The sequence below is a fragment of the Lepisosteus platostomus genome, chromosome 20, assembly GCF_059453375.1.
Source record: "Lepisosteus platostomus isolate fLepPlt1 chromosome 20, fLepPlt1.hap1, whole genome shotgun sequence".
In the NCBI taxonomy this organism is placed as follows: domain Eukaryota; kingdom Metazoa; phylum Chordata; class Actinopteri; order Semionotiformes; family Lepisosteidae; genus Lepisosteus; species Lepisosteus platostomus.
The window spans coordinates 3038864-3053907 of record NC_142630.1 but is presented as its reverse complement, the minus strand read 5'-3'; the positions used below and the strand labels follow the sequence as shown (position 1 = coordinate 3053907).

The window sequence follows — 15044 nt, the reverse complement described above, 5'->3', positions numbered from 1 at the left end:
ACAAGGTGAAAACTGGACACAAAATGAGTCGTCAGATCCAGATTTAAGCAGGCCCATCCCCAGACGGTGAAACAAGTTCTTCTTGTGGAACAAACGCTGCATAGAGAGGCTGTAGACTCTGTTCAAATGGACAAAAACAGGCCCTAGGCAGCATTACAAGTGGAGCTGCATTCGTTTTACAAATAGGAAAGTTTAATGGACATGACATGTTGGCATATTATTCCCATGTTTCACCTACTTGTGGACACCCAGTGCACATTTCTGGTCCTAAGGTTTCTCCCCTTTCAAGAAGGAAGAGGGCTGAAGGTAAAGACCTCTGTGAGTGAGTAAGAGCTACCAAGAGTGCCAAAGACTTCTCTTGGAAACAATCATCTGCTTTTTTGTTGATGTGTTCATTTTTATTACATTAGTCTTTCAACAAACATCCTATTACATGCTGGAATATTTTTAGCCTTTAGAATTCATTAGTAACACACAATGAATTCTGGCTCATGTTCAGAACAGCAAGAAGTAGCTAGGTTTCCAGCCAAACTTCTACTAATCTTAATCTGCCGGACAAAATTAAGATAATACAGACTTTAATCACATGATTTTGACATTTTGTGCCCTGCAGACAATATCGGGATAAAACAATGCGGTTCACTGATTTCCCAACTTTGACTCAGGACTTCATCAGTAATTTCAAAGATCAGTATATCAATCTGGGTCCCAGCTGCCCTCTAACGTAGACGGACTTTGGTCAGAGCTTGGTTGTGCTCCATGTCACCTTCAAGCACATGCTAGTGACTGAAAAGGGTGGCGATAACTGCACTGTCCATGTGTTCCCATGTTGTATTGCAAAACAAAAGATTGAAAACCCTAATTAAAAAGAACTGTGGTTAGAGAATGGATACTGTGAACAGGGTAGCAAACTTAAAAAGAATGATAATAAGGGTTAATATTAATTACTTCTTCTTCCAGTGTTCAACTAATCTGGTTCACCATACTGTGCAAGGAACGTTCCACTAGAATCAACACTTTTAACTGCCAATCATAAGCGTAAACTACATGTATACTACCTAATAACAATGAAATCAGACAGCTCTGCTCTGTCTGAAAGAGTGTCTTACCTGATTCAGGTATGTCTGAGTCTCGTTGGCCTTTTTCAAGTCCTCCTGGCTCTGCAGTAATTTGGCTACAGCAGATTCTGAAACATTATTTGAAGTCATTAGTATGGAGTGAGTCTAAAACATGCATGAACAGAGGGTACGCTTTTTTTATACTGTAATGTATGTGCAGCAGCTGCAGCGATTTACGGTACACCTGGTGAACAATTCCACAGATTTGTGCAATTCATTTATCATCACTGTCTGAAACGTGTGTTGTTCCAGACCTGTGCAATAATGTAACGTGTAGCACCCAGCCTAAAAAACGATGTTGCTTTCTGCTCTACGCCCCAACTCCTGTATCATAAAATCATTCAATCGTTTTGTGTACTTATTACCTGACTTAAAAAGTTAAATGTGTTAAACACAATGTGCTGCAGTGGAGTGGCTCTCCGTTGTTTGTTATGGGGGTTTAAAAACCGTGAATTTTTTTTTTTTTAATAATGTTACAACTTAATGTACAGTCTTTGATGTGCATTCAGCAACTACTGTTCACATTATACCTACGACTACAAAAAGTTGCAAAATTGCTATATAAATGAAAAACATGTCTTCCTTCCCCGAATCTGTATCAGAGAGGTAAAAATAGAAGTCTGTAGAATACATCGTTGCACTAAGTCATAGTGGTACCAAGTTTACAGTTCCTCACTTTTCCGGCCACAGCCAGTCATCTAAAAGTGAATTTAGATGGCATTTTAACGATAACACGTACCTAAAGAATTGCTGATAGCGTTCAGCCGACTTATAACATCTCTCATTTCATCGGGTTTCAGTTTCCCCGCCATTTCTGCTCTCCGCAAATGAAACCAAAACAACAAGCGACTGTACTCAAATTGCGTAAGCAGTTTCAGACTCCTCCCCCCTCCCCGCCCACTGCGGGGTTTTATTAGGTGGCAGGGGGGTCAATACGGGGAAAAACTACGTAGTTTTGTTCGGGAATCCTGGGGAGCTCCGCCTACATCGTTCCCGCAGGAAGGTGTCGCTGTTTTAATACGCCGCTTGCGCGCATGCGTGCTGCGAGGTTTAGGAAAAGCCGGAGGTATGTGTTGAGCTGTGTCCTTCCGTAAATAAAGTCATTTCTGTTTGTAAATCAGAATGTTTTCAAACCTCTAGTACAAATCTACCAAATAGACATGTACATACTGCGTTCTTGTGTTAATTTCACAGTCAGCTGCTCAACGTAGTATTATTATTATAAAGAAATACTGAGCTCTAACCAGATTTTCGGCTTTCGTAATTCTGACTTTGTAATCAAAGGTGACGACACGGTTAATTGTAATTATGAAATGTTGATTAGAGTATTTTAACGCAAAACGGTAATAAAACATAGATTGGACGAGCCCCATTCATCTAAAATTTGAAATAATCTCACAATTGTTACCAAATATTTTTAAGACCTCGATTGTGATTATTTAATCATGTCGAGCATCTCAATTCCTAAAAGATATATATATATATCTTCTGAATTAAAAAAACAGACTTTGCTTACACTTTAAACATTGAATTGGAATAATGCGTAACAGAATAACGTTCTATCGTTAAAAGTGATCTCAATTTGTTCCTTAAAGGTATGGAACAGCTTAACCAGGGCAAAACAAAAGAGATGGTTCTCATCACAGGAGGAGGAGGCTATTTTGGTTTCCGGTAAGTTGTCGCATGAAGCTGTTCGATCTGAGCTCATATCTCAGTCTGAACGCCTGTGGTCTGAAGGCGCCGTGGTCAGCGGCCCTGGAGCCCGGGTCTCATGCCCAACCTGAGGTGTGGGGGGGTTTCTTCCAGTGGGTTTCCTCTGGGTGCTTCAAAGCCATGCAGGTTGGGTGTCTTTCTGGCCTGGCGCCCGTTGCTTGCCAAGATGGGCTCCGGCCCCCCCGCAACCCTGAGATGGATTACACAGGCAGCGGATGGATGGACGGATTCATCTGGGCTCGTTTGGAATGTTACACACGCCTTTCTTCGCCACTTTACAAAAAGGATGTCTCAGGATATCGTGTCGCGCAGGAGGTCCAGTCAGAGGGGGGTTGCATAGGGCCTTGATTCCCGAAAGTGGAAGGGCAAAGCTAATCCAGTTGCCTACTTCGGGTTAAAAACAGCAAATCGAAGACACAAATCTTAATTTAAATAAGATAAACCCAGGTTCCTTTACACCCGAAGTCTCCAGCCATGGTCTGGTAGAGCCCCAAACCAGCAGGTTGTGGATAAATGACCAATTTCTAAAGATTTGGAACTATTCCATTGTGATTATTTTTGGACCAAAACATTAATTGAACAGGATACTTTCTGCATTCATCAGTAATGCACGACTTGTAAAACTACTTGGGTTGGTGCTGTTGGGGACCAGGGTTGCAGGAGCTTTACATAAAGAGTGGTGGATGTATGAATCAGGCTAGTCATCTACTTGAAGACCATTGCCCGTCAACAAATAAAAGGGTGAGGTAAATGGATCAAGAACTTTCTGGCAGCCAAGATGGGCTGAATTATTCCTCTAATTTTTATCTCTGTTCTTCAATACATTTGTGTATTTAGTCATATATAGTTCAGAAACTCCTTTCATGGATGTACTGAGTTCCATCTCCCTAATTCTTTTTTATTTGCTGTTTCTTTAGAAAGTGAGAAAGTAACACTGGATATTTGTAGGTGAAAACAAGTCTCATTTTGAGGGAGTGTGTAAAATAAGCATTTAAAAAAGTGACATTCTCTTATGTGTCCTTCCCTTCACTTGTCATTTATTTAAAAATAAATATGTAAAATAATATTGTAGCTTATGCTAGATATCAGTAAGAAGATTTCAAGTGGTTCATGCATAGGGTATAGCTGTCAAGATGTGTGATTTACAGGTCTGCAGAATACAAAGAAAAGTACATTTGTGTAATGAATAGTTATTTGTCAGGTTGGCATCGATAAATGGAATTATGGCTTCAATGCCAGGATGATTCACATTTTTACTCCTCCTCTAGTCTACTGCAGATGTGATGAAAAACATTGTAGAATTACCTAGTGGTTAGTTCCATAAGTTAAAACAAAAACTTTTTTTTTTCTTCCTACTTTTTATTGTGAAATTAACTTCTACTTTTTGCTGACTAAGCTCCCTACTGGATTCTGGTCCATTTTTTTTTTTTTATTCTTCATCATATAATGTAGATTTTCAGTATTAATCAGTCCACAAAATTCATCTTTCCACTCCAGCCCTGGAGCACTTTGGAGACTTCAAGCCCCAAGGAATTACAACAGGACCTGAAGTTCCTCTAGGAGGCAGCCTTGCACCAACTATCTGGTGTTTTTGTAAATGTTTCCACTTGTATTTCATACTTCTTTTCAGTCATTGACTTGCTTGCATGGCCCTGAGTCTAAGGTTGTGTAAGCTATTGTGGTCTTCAGAAAGTATTTTTTTTGTAATGTAACAAATTTGTATTTAACTCTTTAAATTCAATGCTTTTATCTCCTTCCTAATTGCAGAAATTACACTCTTTTGATGTTTTTCTTATTGATCAAAGGAACTGTTATGTTTATGTAAATCATAGTTTTGTTTAAAGAATCAGTTGTGATGAGCTCCTGAAAAATATTAAATATTATATTTTGTGAAATTAAATTTAATCTAATGAGATTTTTTAACATGTTTTTTGTGTACTGATGCTGAACACCCTTTATACAGTAGTTAGAAATGAAAAATCGCTTGAAATAATCTCTTCCCCTAAACTTATTTTTGTTGCAAATCAATGAAAATAGACTTTGATAGGAACAAAAAAAAGCACCTTATCAGACTGTAGATAGACAAAAACCAGATTACATGAATTAGACAAAGGAATATCACCCCCGAGCGTTAAAGCAATAATAAAGATCTTTTGCCTGTTGTAAGCAATGCCACTGAGATAACTGCATGTACATAAAGCTCTTAAGGATTAACCAACTGCATAGCCTAATTTTAGCCTCTTACATTTTGCTGCAGGACTTCTGGATTACATTTTCCTCATTTCTATAATCTGTACAGCACCACTCCTGGGGCAGTGCTCTTGTACCTTGCAGGGTGAATCATGTTGCCTTTGACACGCCTGGCCACTGCTGTGTTTTCTTGTTCGAATGCATTATTAATGCCAGAGTTTGAATATGAATTTCTCTGCTCTGCGCGTAACGCAAGTCCGGCTGAAAGGCTTGTGCAGATTGATAACCCATGCTTATCTTTCCTCCTCAGCCTTGCATGCGCTCTGCATGAAGCGGGGGCATTAGTTACTCTCTTTGATGTCCAGCCACCGAGCGAGGCCATTCCAGATGGCATGGCGTTCCTGCGGGGAGACGTCAGGGAATACTTGGAGGTGGAGGGGGCAACGCGGGGGGTCGGCTGCGTCTTCCACACCGCGTCCTACGGGATGTCGGGGAGAGAGCAGCTGGACCGCGCCCTGATCGAGGAGGTGAACGTGCAGGGCACGGAGCACGTGATCCGGGCCTGCGTGGGAAACGCCGTCCCCAGGCTGGTCTACACGAGCACCTTTAACGTGGTGTTCGGAGGGCAGGTGATCGAAAACGGAGACGAGTCCCTTCCCTATCTGCCGCTCCATCTCCATCCTGACCACTACTCCAGGACCAAGTCCCTAGCCGAAATGGCGGTGCTGAGGGCAAACGGCACAGCCTTGCGAGGCGGGGAGGGCCTCTTGAGAACCTGTGCCCTGCGTCCGGCAGGGATTTACGGGCCCGGTGAGCGGAGGCACCTGCCGCGAATCGTCCGCTACATCGAAAGCGGGATCTTCAGGTTTGTTTACGGGGACGCCGGGAGCTTGGTGGAGTTCGTCCATGTGGACAACCTGGCGGCCGCCCACGTGCTGGCCGCCGAGGCCCTGACTGCTGCAAAACGGCACCGAGCAGCAGGCCAGGCCTACTTCATATCCGACGGCAGGCCCGTTAACAACTTCGAGTTTTTCCGGCCTTTGGTGGAAGGCCTTGGCTACCCTTTCCCAAGGCTCCGCCTCCCGGTCTCCCTCGTCTACTTCTTTGCGTTCCTCACGGAGATGGTTCACTTCCTCGTTGGCCGACTGTACAACTTCCAGCCTCTGCTCACGCGGACGGAGGTCTACAAAACGGGCGTCACCCATTACTTTAGCATGGCCAAGGCCGAGGAGGAGCTGGGCTACGAGCCCCGGCGTTACAGCCTGGATGACGTCGTGCAGTGGTTTAAAGACAAGGGCCACGGAAGAAAGCCACGTTCCCCCTCGTTCAAACAGTTGCTCCGGGACGTGTTTCTCATGGCTATGTTAGTTGCTGTTATCTTTTCCTACATTCCAGTTGTTGGCACGTAACTGCACTGAACTGGCCAAGAGATCTAAACTGATGAGAAGGAATTTCTAATATATTATTAAATGTGGCATTATAAAATGCAGTATACTTAGTAGGGATTTACTACATTGTGTGCTGTTAGAGCCCTAACAAGCTCTTAGCTCGCGCTCTAAAACAAGATCAGGAATTGATGGCATTGTTTTTAACCTTATGTTTGCTGTAAAAACTGTCAGTGGTTGGACAGGCAGTGTTGTGTGGACTGATGTGTTACTCTAAGAGATGTATAACATTCCACAAAGAAAGAAGGAGTGCTCACAACACAAAATTCTTTCTTTCCTACTTGTGATGTTGAATGCATTTGTTTAAATTACTTTACAGTAAAGATCTAATCCTGGTCTCTGTAGCACTAAGCAAACTGAGAGTATGTGTCTGCTCCTGGTGTAGGTGCTAGTCAGTTTGGGGTTACTCTCGGCAGTGCTGGTACAGGTTTGCACAGCTGGTAGGACTGGACCAATTGAGGGGAAGTGTCCTGCTCAAGTGTACAATAGGACTTCAGCAGGGACTTGAACCCACAATCGTCCAGATGGCAGCCCAGATTTCTAACCTCTAATAGTCTTGTCCTGGTCTTTAACACTTCAGTGTTTATAGTTCCAGATCTCAACAAGATCCTTTTTTGTAAAAGCCTCTTTAAACAAATACATGAAATAAAAGTTTTTGAACTTTCTCCTGTCTATTTTTTCATCTGCTTGTATCACTGCCTTGTGATTATCATTACTGCAGTCATATAAAAAGTCAGAGAGGTGCATGTATAAATGAAAGAAGAACAAGCTGTGTAAGAATTCACACTTGCTTGTTTTGTCCTTGGAACTAAATTAAGAGTGTTATTTCTACAGGGTAAATTAAGCTTGCAGGAATAATGCAACATATATATCCTTACTCCACTGTATTATACAGATATTTTTAAAACCAAATTAATTGTTAATGGAAATGGTGAGCAGTCCAACATAAACTATTTCCTATTTGAATATAGAGTATAGGGAAATTAATCACCTGATCCAGCTTGACTTTGTTGAATATCTTCATGCCAAAAAACTGTAAAATGTAATTCTAGTTTGAAAAGTGTAAGTGTTATTTTTTGGAGCTCCATAGCAATACTTGTTTTTGCACAGAATGTCATGTGTTTCCGCAAGCACAGAAATGTGCAATGTGATAGTGAAACCTGGTACATCAGGAAATATTTTCATTACTGACATTTTTCTTTCAATGGAATTCAACAGCAAATATTTAACCCTTTCGGGCACAACTGAATCCAAAAGACTGGATAAAATTAACTAGTTTATTGCCATACCTGTACAACAGATTACATGAGCAGGTTTTCATGACATTTGTGGAGTTGTTGATCACGTTCTTCCTATTTTCTCAGAGGGAACACTGTTCCAAACATCATTCAGCAAGTGTCTATCCATTGTATAATCTTGCACCACAACTGGGAACCTGATTTTAAGATACATTACCTTCTTAAAAAAGTAATTTGTGCATTACCCCACTGCAGATCCTGAAAGGTAAGGGTTTTAACAAGTGATTTTTAGTGCTGGACTCTCTCTGCCATGCTGCAGTGTCTCCGGTTTGTCACTAGATGGCCTGACAACGATTTCTTCAGCTGTGGTTCAGCGGGTATATGCAGCCATTATGAACCATTGAGAGGTTATTTTCTGATACAGAACAATGAGAAATGTTGGGCCCATATAGCTTGTTTGCTAGTAAGGAATTGATCTAACAATGCCATCCACCCTTACATGAAGCCTGGTATCTGCTTTAACAACATGGGTGGGTACCATTTTCTGGGCTCCCACAATAGTTTGTGTAAAGTGCCTCCTACACACAAATAGTTGTAGGATTCTGGAAAAATGTATACTTTGCTTGTGTTAACTATAACATAAACCTCCATATGCATACACTCTTGTGTCTGAAAATGTTGTTAAATTCCAAAAGAAGCCAGAACTGAGCTAAAGAGACCTGAACCGTCAGAATTTGTAATGTGATCCAAAGTGGTGTACTTGAGACCAGAGGGTTCCTTTTTGCCTGTGCCCTCAGACTCTTCAATCAATTCTCCAGAAAAGCGACCGGGACAGAGGGCAGATTCTTCACATGCAAGTGAATTAACCCCTTATGCAAACTGGAAACATTACAGAATTGTGTGTAGTTGCAGACAATATTGACACCCTTCACCTGAAACAGTGATGCAGAACTATTATCTATGGATTAGCAGACAGAGATATTGGTGCACTCTATCTGAACCCAGTGGTAGAGACATCATGAAAATTAACAGTTTGCTAGGATGAATTATTGCCAGTACAGAGTCTTTATCTGTGAAGTAGTTATAAGATACATGGTTAGTGCTGGTCAAATATAAACGTTCTAATAGAGAAATGTTTTATACATTGCTCTCACGAAAGTTTTAAATTGACTTGGTTGGAATGAGCAAATAAATCTCCACATATATTTGATATTTTCTGAAAAATCAGCGTTATTTCCAAATACCGACCCAAGGATACAAGGGGGGAGAGTGTTTAGTATTATAGAACATTGACTTTGCAGTTCGCTGCCTAAAGAAATGCAGTGTATCTAAAGCTGAATACATACCGCATTATCAGATTTTAACTAACGCAGACTTTGTACTTTGTATTTAGATGGATATAAATACTGTATTGTAGATGTACTGTATGTTGTATTTAGACGTTCACCGCAGCATCAGGTAGTGTTTATGTCAGAAGTAACAAAGACGATGTCTCCCTATTTGATATCCTTAAGTATTTTTAAACGTTAACATTTACGAAAAAAAAACAAATATTGAGTATTTTATTTCCTCTCACAAAATGGGGGGGGGGGGAGGGTAACATTTCTCAGGTGGACGCATTAAAAGAACAGGGGCCGCTGTTTTTGGGATAAGTGTAGACAGAGGAGAGCTAACTATTTTTAATTTGGCACAGAGCCCGGGGCAAATGGTACCGCGGCGCTTTCCGGCGCTTTCCGGCGTCCTCCCCCCCCCCTCTCCTTTTTTTTTTCCTTCATTTGTTTTGTGATGCCGTGGTGCCTCGCTTTATCTCACTCTTGGCGTTGCAGGAGCTTCGTGGCCAAACTCCGCGACGAGACGGGCAGGTAATGCCTGCGCTTCGGTTGCTCTAAACCGGGTGTCTGTGCGGTGGGCCGGGCGGCCGGTCGGAAGAGAACAGACGCTTTCGGAAACGTGTGAAGTAACTCTGCGCTCGCCGGGCTTGGAACCCCCCTCGCTGGTTACAATCATTGTTTCTCTCCAGCATTAACTACATTCCAGAGAGGCGCAGCGCACCCCGTCTCCGTCCACGCATTCCTTCCACAGAAAACAGTCCCTCTTTCAGTTTCTCCCACCCCGCTGCCTCGGCTCCCGGCCACGGTTCGGCCCAGCGACGCGGGGCGCCTCGGAACCAGCGCCTCAGCGATTTACTGGCGTCGTCTGGGGGGGGCAGGCTGCGAGCTCCGGGTGGGAAAAGGGGGAAATGTGCCAGGGAAAATTCCTCCGCGCAGCGCGCCATTGACTGTACGGACCCTTCAACTTCGCAAAAGCCTGGAATTGACAAACGTCGTCTTTTCGGATGGGGGGGCAGATTTCTTTTCGGTAAAAAAAAGTGCTTTTTTTAAAAAAATATCTCCGAAGGATCTGGTCGAGCAGCATGCTAAGAGTACGAGAACGGGAGTTTCCTCGGTGAAACAAGGGCTGATTGTTGGATTTAAAAAAAAAGGGGTTTTTTTGTTGTTGGAATTTATATGTGAAGTGGAATTTGCTTTCTCTCACTCGGCAGTTCTCAAGCTAACTTGACCCCCCCCTCTCCCGTAGCCACAACCATGGATAAGTATGAGGACGATGTGGGACACAGAGCGAGTAAGTTGATAGAGGATCTTTCTTTGTATGAATCTTGCAAGGACGGGATTTACAGTGGGAGAGCCGACATGGTCATCAACCCCGACTTGGAGTTTTCTGCGCGCAGTGAAAGGATGAATGGTGATTCCGTGCCTCACCCCCAGCTACCGGGTTTTGAAAATTACCCGTCGGGGAGTAAAGTTTACAGCACGGCCCCCCTGAGACCCGTGAATGGCAACCGAGTGGTCCCGTTGGACTTCTGCAGCCCACAGAGGGACACGGTTTATGGCGAGGATGGCCACTGCACCAAATCCGAAGTTGCCCTGCCGTGCTACCCCGGCGCTTCCGAGCGGCACCGGAGGTACTCTTTGGAGGTGCAGGGGCATCGGTACAGCACCGGGAGTGCCTATGACGGAGTGGTGTTGAACAAACAGCCTTTACCCCCCTACCCGGGCAGCCGGGGCAACAGTGTCTGCGTTAGCACCAGTCACGACGGCCGGTACTGTGCCACCAGCCCCCGGTCCAGCCTGCCGTCCTCCCTGCCCTCTCAGGAGCAGTGCAAGCACCCCAGCCCCCGCTCCAGCGTCAGCAGCCCCCGCTCCAGCCTGGTGGTGCCCGGGCAGGACAAGTACACCAGCCCCCGGTGCAGCCTGGTGCAGTACGACGGCGGCAGCGCGTTGAGCTCCCGGTCCAGCTATGCCAGCACCGCCAGCGACACCAGCAAGCACTCCAGCCCGCGGGCCAGCTTGAACAGCTACGACTGCGGCAGCAAGCCCAGCAGCAACCGCACCAGCGGCATCAGCATGGGCTACGACCAAAGACACATCAGCCCCCGGTCCAGCACGGCCAGTCAGTACTCCTGCACCACCAGCCCCCGGTCCAGCTACTCCGACTCGCGGTACGTGCCGGCGGGGAACCCGGAGCACGAGGGCGCCGTGGTCCACGGCGTGCCGCTGGCCAGCCCCCGGTCCAGCATCTGCAGCCAGGACGGCAGCGGCAGAGCCGGGGTGTCCAACTGCGTGGCCAGCCCCCGGTCCAGCATCTCCAGCCACAGCTCCCGGAGTTCGCGCAGTTCCCGGGGCTCCATGAGCACCTACCCGGACCTCCAGCTGCCCTCGCCCCGGTCGTCCATGCTGGGGCCGGGCTTGCAGGAGGATACGGTGGTGCAGGATTTCGGGGACGCCGGCGCTCTCCACCCCAGGGGCCACCTTCAGTCGTCCCCCGCCAGGCAGGAGCTGCAGCTGCTGCAGCAGCAGCAGCAACAAGCCCAGCCGGCAGGATTGAACCCAGAAGCCGGCCAGGGCGCTCCGGCACAGTTTAACTACGGCAGCCCGGCGAAAGGCTCGCCGGCGGCGCAGAAGTTGAAGCTGCCGTACCAGGTCACCCCTTGCCGGGAGAGCGGCCCTAGCCAAGCGGAGAGGAGGCTAGAGGCGCTCACTTTGGAGCTGGAGAAGGAGCTGGAAATGCACATGAAAAAGGAGTATTTCGGTGAGTGTTATTAACGCGGGGGCCCTCACGGTTACTCACGGGACCCACGCAAGGTCCGGGTCCAATTCTGGGTGGTGACTTGCGTGGCACAACTTTATTCCTGACACTTTCCGTGCTCTGATCCGCTTCCCAGGCTCTGCATTTCCTGGATTAGGCTCCATAATGCAGTTAGACACCCACTGCGACTGTTAAATATATTGCAAGTCGCGCAGCCCTGGAGCTTTCTGAATTGGTTTTAAATGCTTTTTGTAGCACCCCTTTAAGCTGAATAACTGTAATTTGCGTACACGCAGCGTGAAGAGTGTGTTTGCATTAAACAGACACAGGTTATTAAATAAGAAGTGTGCCTGATTTCGTGAGCTGTGTCGTGAAGGATGGAGACAGTGAAGCCTAGACTTGCGTTAATTAAAAGTGAATGAACGTTTCCTACAAAAACACACACACACCTCTCCCGTTTAGTGGAAAAAAAATCCCCACTTTGACATGAAACTTAAAATAATCATATTGTTTTATTATGAAACATATAAACACATGTATGATTTATTACATGTGTGATTGGATACTTTGGTTCTGAATTGGCGATGCTGAGCCTTGGCAGCTACTGTATAAAGCGCGTTTTCAGAGTGCAGGACGAGAAAATCCGTCCTCAGGCTTGTCTTCCCGAACGATATGAAGCAAATGCGTGTTCCACTAAGCCTGCAGGAGCGTCTGGGACATTGAACGCCTCCTTTCGCCTCTCTCCGTCCTGCCGCCGTCTGCTAACACACCCGGGCGCTCTGTAGTAACACCTGCCGCTGTAGCGGGCGGACCGAGCAGAAAGAAACGGCTATTTGAAAGCTTAGACCGCCCCCCCATCTAAGACCCTTCCCCCCACCTCAAACAAAGAGGAGTCTTCATGGCAAACCTGTGGTAGCCCAGACAACCTGACAGCCCGCCCCGTCTTTGCATACTTTTTAGTAACTGCAGGATTAAGGGAACACGTTTTATTTCCTGCTCCATGATCATGTTCATGTTTTACGCCCCTCACCGCACTGATATTCAAGGGATCAGCCCCACACCGAGGTTTTCAGTACGCTGCGAGTCCAATACAGGGGCAGAAGCTGTGCGGTATAGGTGCTTAGTACAGCCCTCCCAATGGTTTAAGAGCCATGTACCGATACTGTGTTGTGCGTACAGCATCTTGTCTCAGTTAAGAACTACTCTCCTCAAAGGCTCCCCGTCAAACGCCTCCTTCAAATGTCATAAGGGGCATTCCTGAGAAAGGATTCAGGCCTGTGCTCATGTCTGTAAGAAACTGGTGGGGGGGGGAGAAATCTGTGTAGTGCGAGAGTAAACAGAAGCACATGTGCAGGTTCTGAGGAGGAGCTCCAGGGAAGAGAGGGTAATTCATTTTAAACTCTTAGCTCCGCACTGCCTGGGGATTCATCTTCTCTGCTGAAGCAATTAATGGTAGCCATCCCGCTGATAAAGATTGCTGTGCAGTATGGGCCTGTTGGAACCAGCATGAGCCGTTTGATAGCTGATTTACCCTTTTAGCTAGACAGGCATGATGCACGAAACAGCTGTCTTTTGCGAGCATAGATCAAGCCCCTGGCTCTTTACTGGTATTCTTTTTACTTTAAAGGCCTAGCTGGTGAACTCCTATCTTCTTGTTTTCTGTGGGATACAGTACACCCTGTGCTTGAGAATGGAATCTGATTGGAACCCCGATCAGTCACAGAGTTGTTGCAGTTTATGATTGGGATGTGTGTGTGTGTGTGTGTGTGTGTGTGCGCGCGCATTAGAGAGTAAATTTGAAGTTACTGTATCAACAGGGAGTTGATTTCAGTTTTACAGGAGCAATCTGAAACACTTCAAAAATGGATTAGCAGGGGAATGCCATCTCTATCCTAAATATGTATATAAATTATATTGAAATTACTGTGATGTAAAAGGTAGGGAAGCTTACAGAGGCTAAGAGTAATGACAGAAAGGTTCCAGAGTCTCTACATTCACCTAAATGTTCTTTAATCTCTTTGGAGATTTAACATCTAAATGATTGTAGTTTGTATGGAGGCTCAGTTTGAGGACGGCAATCCTTAGGCTAATTATTTGAATTAATCACGGGTCCCACAAGCACAGCACATTGTGTCTTCTCTAGAATCCCCTTGCAAGCATCGAAAGACCCAGATTCAGGCACTGTGTGAAAGAGGTTGGCTGTTTGATTGCAGCACCATAACAGCTCTGTCACAAACTGAAGCACTAGCTTAGCAGGGCTTAGCAGAGCTGTAGGAAAGAACATGGCAGACAGGTCCAGGAGATGTTAGTATGGACCAGAAGTGTTGCGACGAACTCATGCTTTTATGCAGCGCCGATCAGCGATCAGGGAAATTGGGTACCAGTTTACAGCTGCCCAGTAATTGCCACATGGCCCTGGCATCACAGGGCCTCAAAGCCTGAGACCGCAGGAGCCAGGTCCGGGGCGCGGCGGTGTGTGAGGGCACTCTGTGGGCTTTCTCCCGGAGCGAAGCCGTTCCGCACCACCGTCGCATTGCTCTGATGTTCCGGCACGCGAGGCCAGTGGTTCAAGCTTGCACTGTACTGCAGTGATGTGGGCAGAGCCCTGTTTCTGCCAAAGCTGGTGACGGAGAGGGTTAACGAAGGTGTAGTGGCGCAAACCTGAACAGGGGGTTTCACGTGACTGCCCCTGTCTGCGTGTGGGTGGTTTCACCCAGTTCTGTGACCCATGCTCAAGTATGGCATAAAATTAAATAGAAACATTGAATATATAAATCCTGTTGTATAGAAAAGTAGTTGCATATAAAGGAGTTTACATTTTAAAGGTGGGAGGGGGTTGTGTTGTGTTTGCAGCCTCTTCGGGGTTAAGTCACTTGGTTTGCTTGTCTGTTTCTACTGTGTGCGTTGTAAAGTCCAGTGTGTTTCACGAAATGAGACCACTACTCTGTTTTTGAAGGACAGTCTCTTTTTGAACTCAAAAGGTTTGAAAAGTTACGTTAGGGAGCCATTCAACCTGTCTAGCTCATCTGTACCTCATTGATCAAAGGATCTCATCAAGCTGTTCGTTGGTAGAAAGCACAGTATCGGCTTAAACAACGTGCCTGGGTAGCTTGTTCCATACTCCTGTTGCCCTTTGTGTAAAAAGTTTAAGAGCGCTTCTGTATAGTGTTCTCTGGTTTGTGTTTCAGTATTCATTCTGAAGAAGTCTTCTTTGTCAAGGCCTTTTGAACACTTGTATCAGGTTCTCTTATCAT

At 45.6% G+C, this 15044-nt stretch overlaps 2 protein-coding genes and 1 long non-coding RNA gene across 3 annotated transcripts in view; 2 read left to right on the top strand and 1 right to left on the bottom strand.

The window, feature by feature from the left end:
• Nucleotides 1-373: 373 nt before the first annotated feature.
• Nucleotides 374-2003, bottom strand: LOC148644275 (uncharacterized). The gene is made up of 3 exons (XR_015928639.1): nucleotides 1858-2003; nucleotides 1110-1186; nucleotides 374-858 (listed from the first exon to the last, which is right to left on the bottom strand). It is a non-coding gene; the product is annotated as an uncharacterized LOC148644275 (long non-coding RNA).
• An 83-nt stretch (nucleotides 2004-2086) lies between these two features.
• On the top strand, nucleotides 2087-7130 carry sdr42e1 (short chain dehydrogenase/reductase family 42E, member 1). The gene is made up of 3 exons (XM_088613640.1): nucleotides 2087-2184; nucleotides 2714-2789; nucleotides 5332-7130. The coding sequence occupies exons 2-3, from the start codon at nucleotides 2716-2718 to the stop codon at nucleotides 6428-6430; spliced, it is 1173 nt and encodes a 390-aa protein (XP_088469766.1). The 5' UTR covers nucleotides 2087-2184; nucleotides 2714-2715; the 3' UTR covers nucleotides 6431-7130.
• Nucleotides 7131-9464: 2334 nt separating this feature from the next.
• Nucleotides 9465-15044, top strand: part of wtip (WT1 interacting protein) — a 36874-nt gene continuing 31294 nt past the window's right edge. Inside the window, exon 1 of the mRNA XM_088613544.1 lies at nucleotides 9465-11793. Coding sequence (XP_088469670.1) covers nucleotides 10290-11793 — 1504 coding nt within the window. The 5' untranslated portion in view covers nucleotides 9465-10289. The remainder of the gene's footprint in view (nucleotides 11794-15044) is intronic.

Excerpts from the sequence above, each read along its gene's own strand:
- sdr42e1 (XM_088613640.1), top strand. The coding sequence starts at position 2,716 with ATGGAACAGCTTAACCAGGGCAAAACAAAAGAGATGGTTCTCATCACA. Across the intron at positions 2,790-5,331 it reads GGAGGCTATTTTGGTTTCCG|CCTTGCATGCGCTCTGCATG; the intron begins GTAAGTTGTCGC and ends TTTCCTCCTCAG.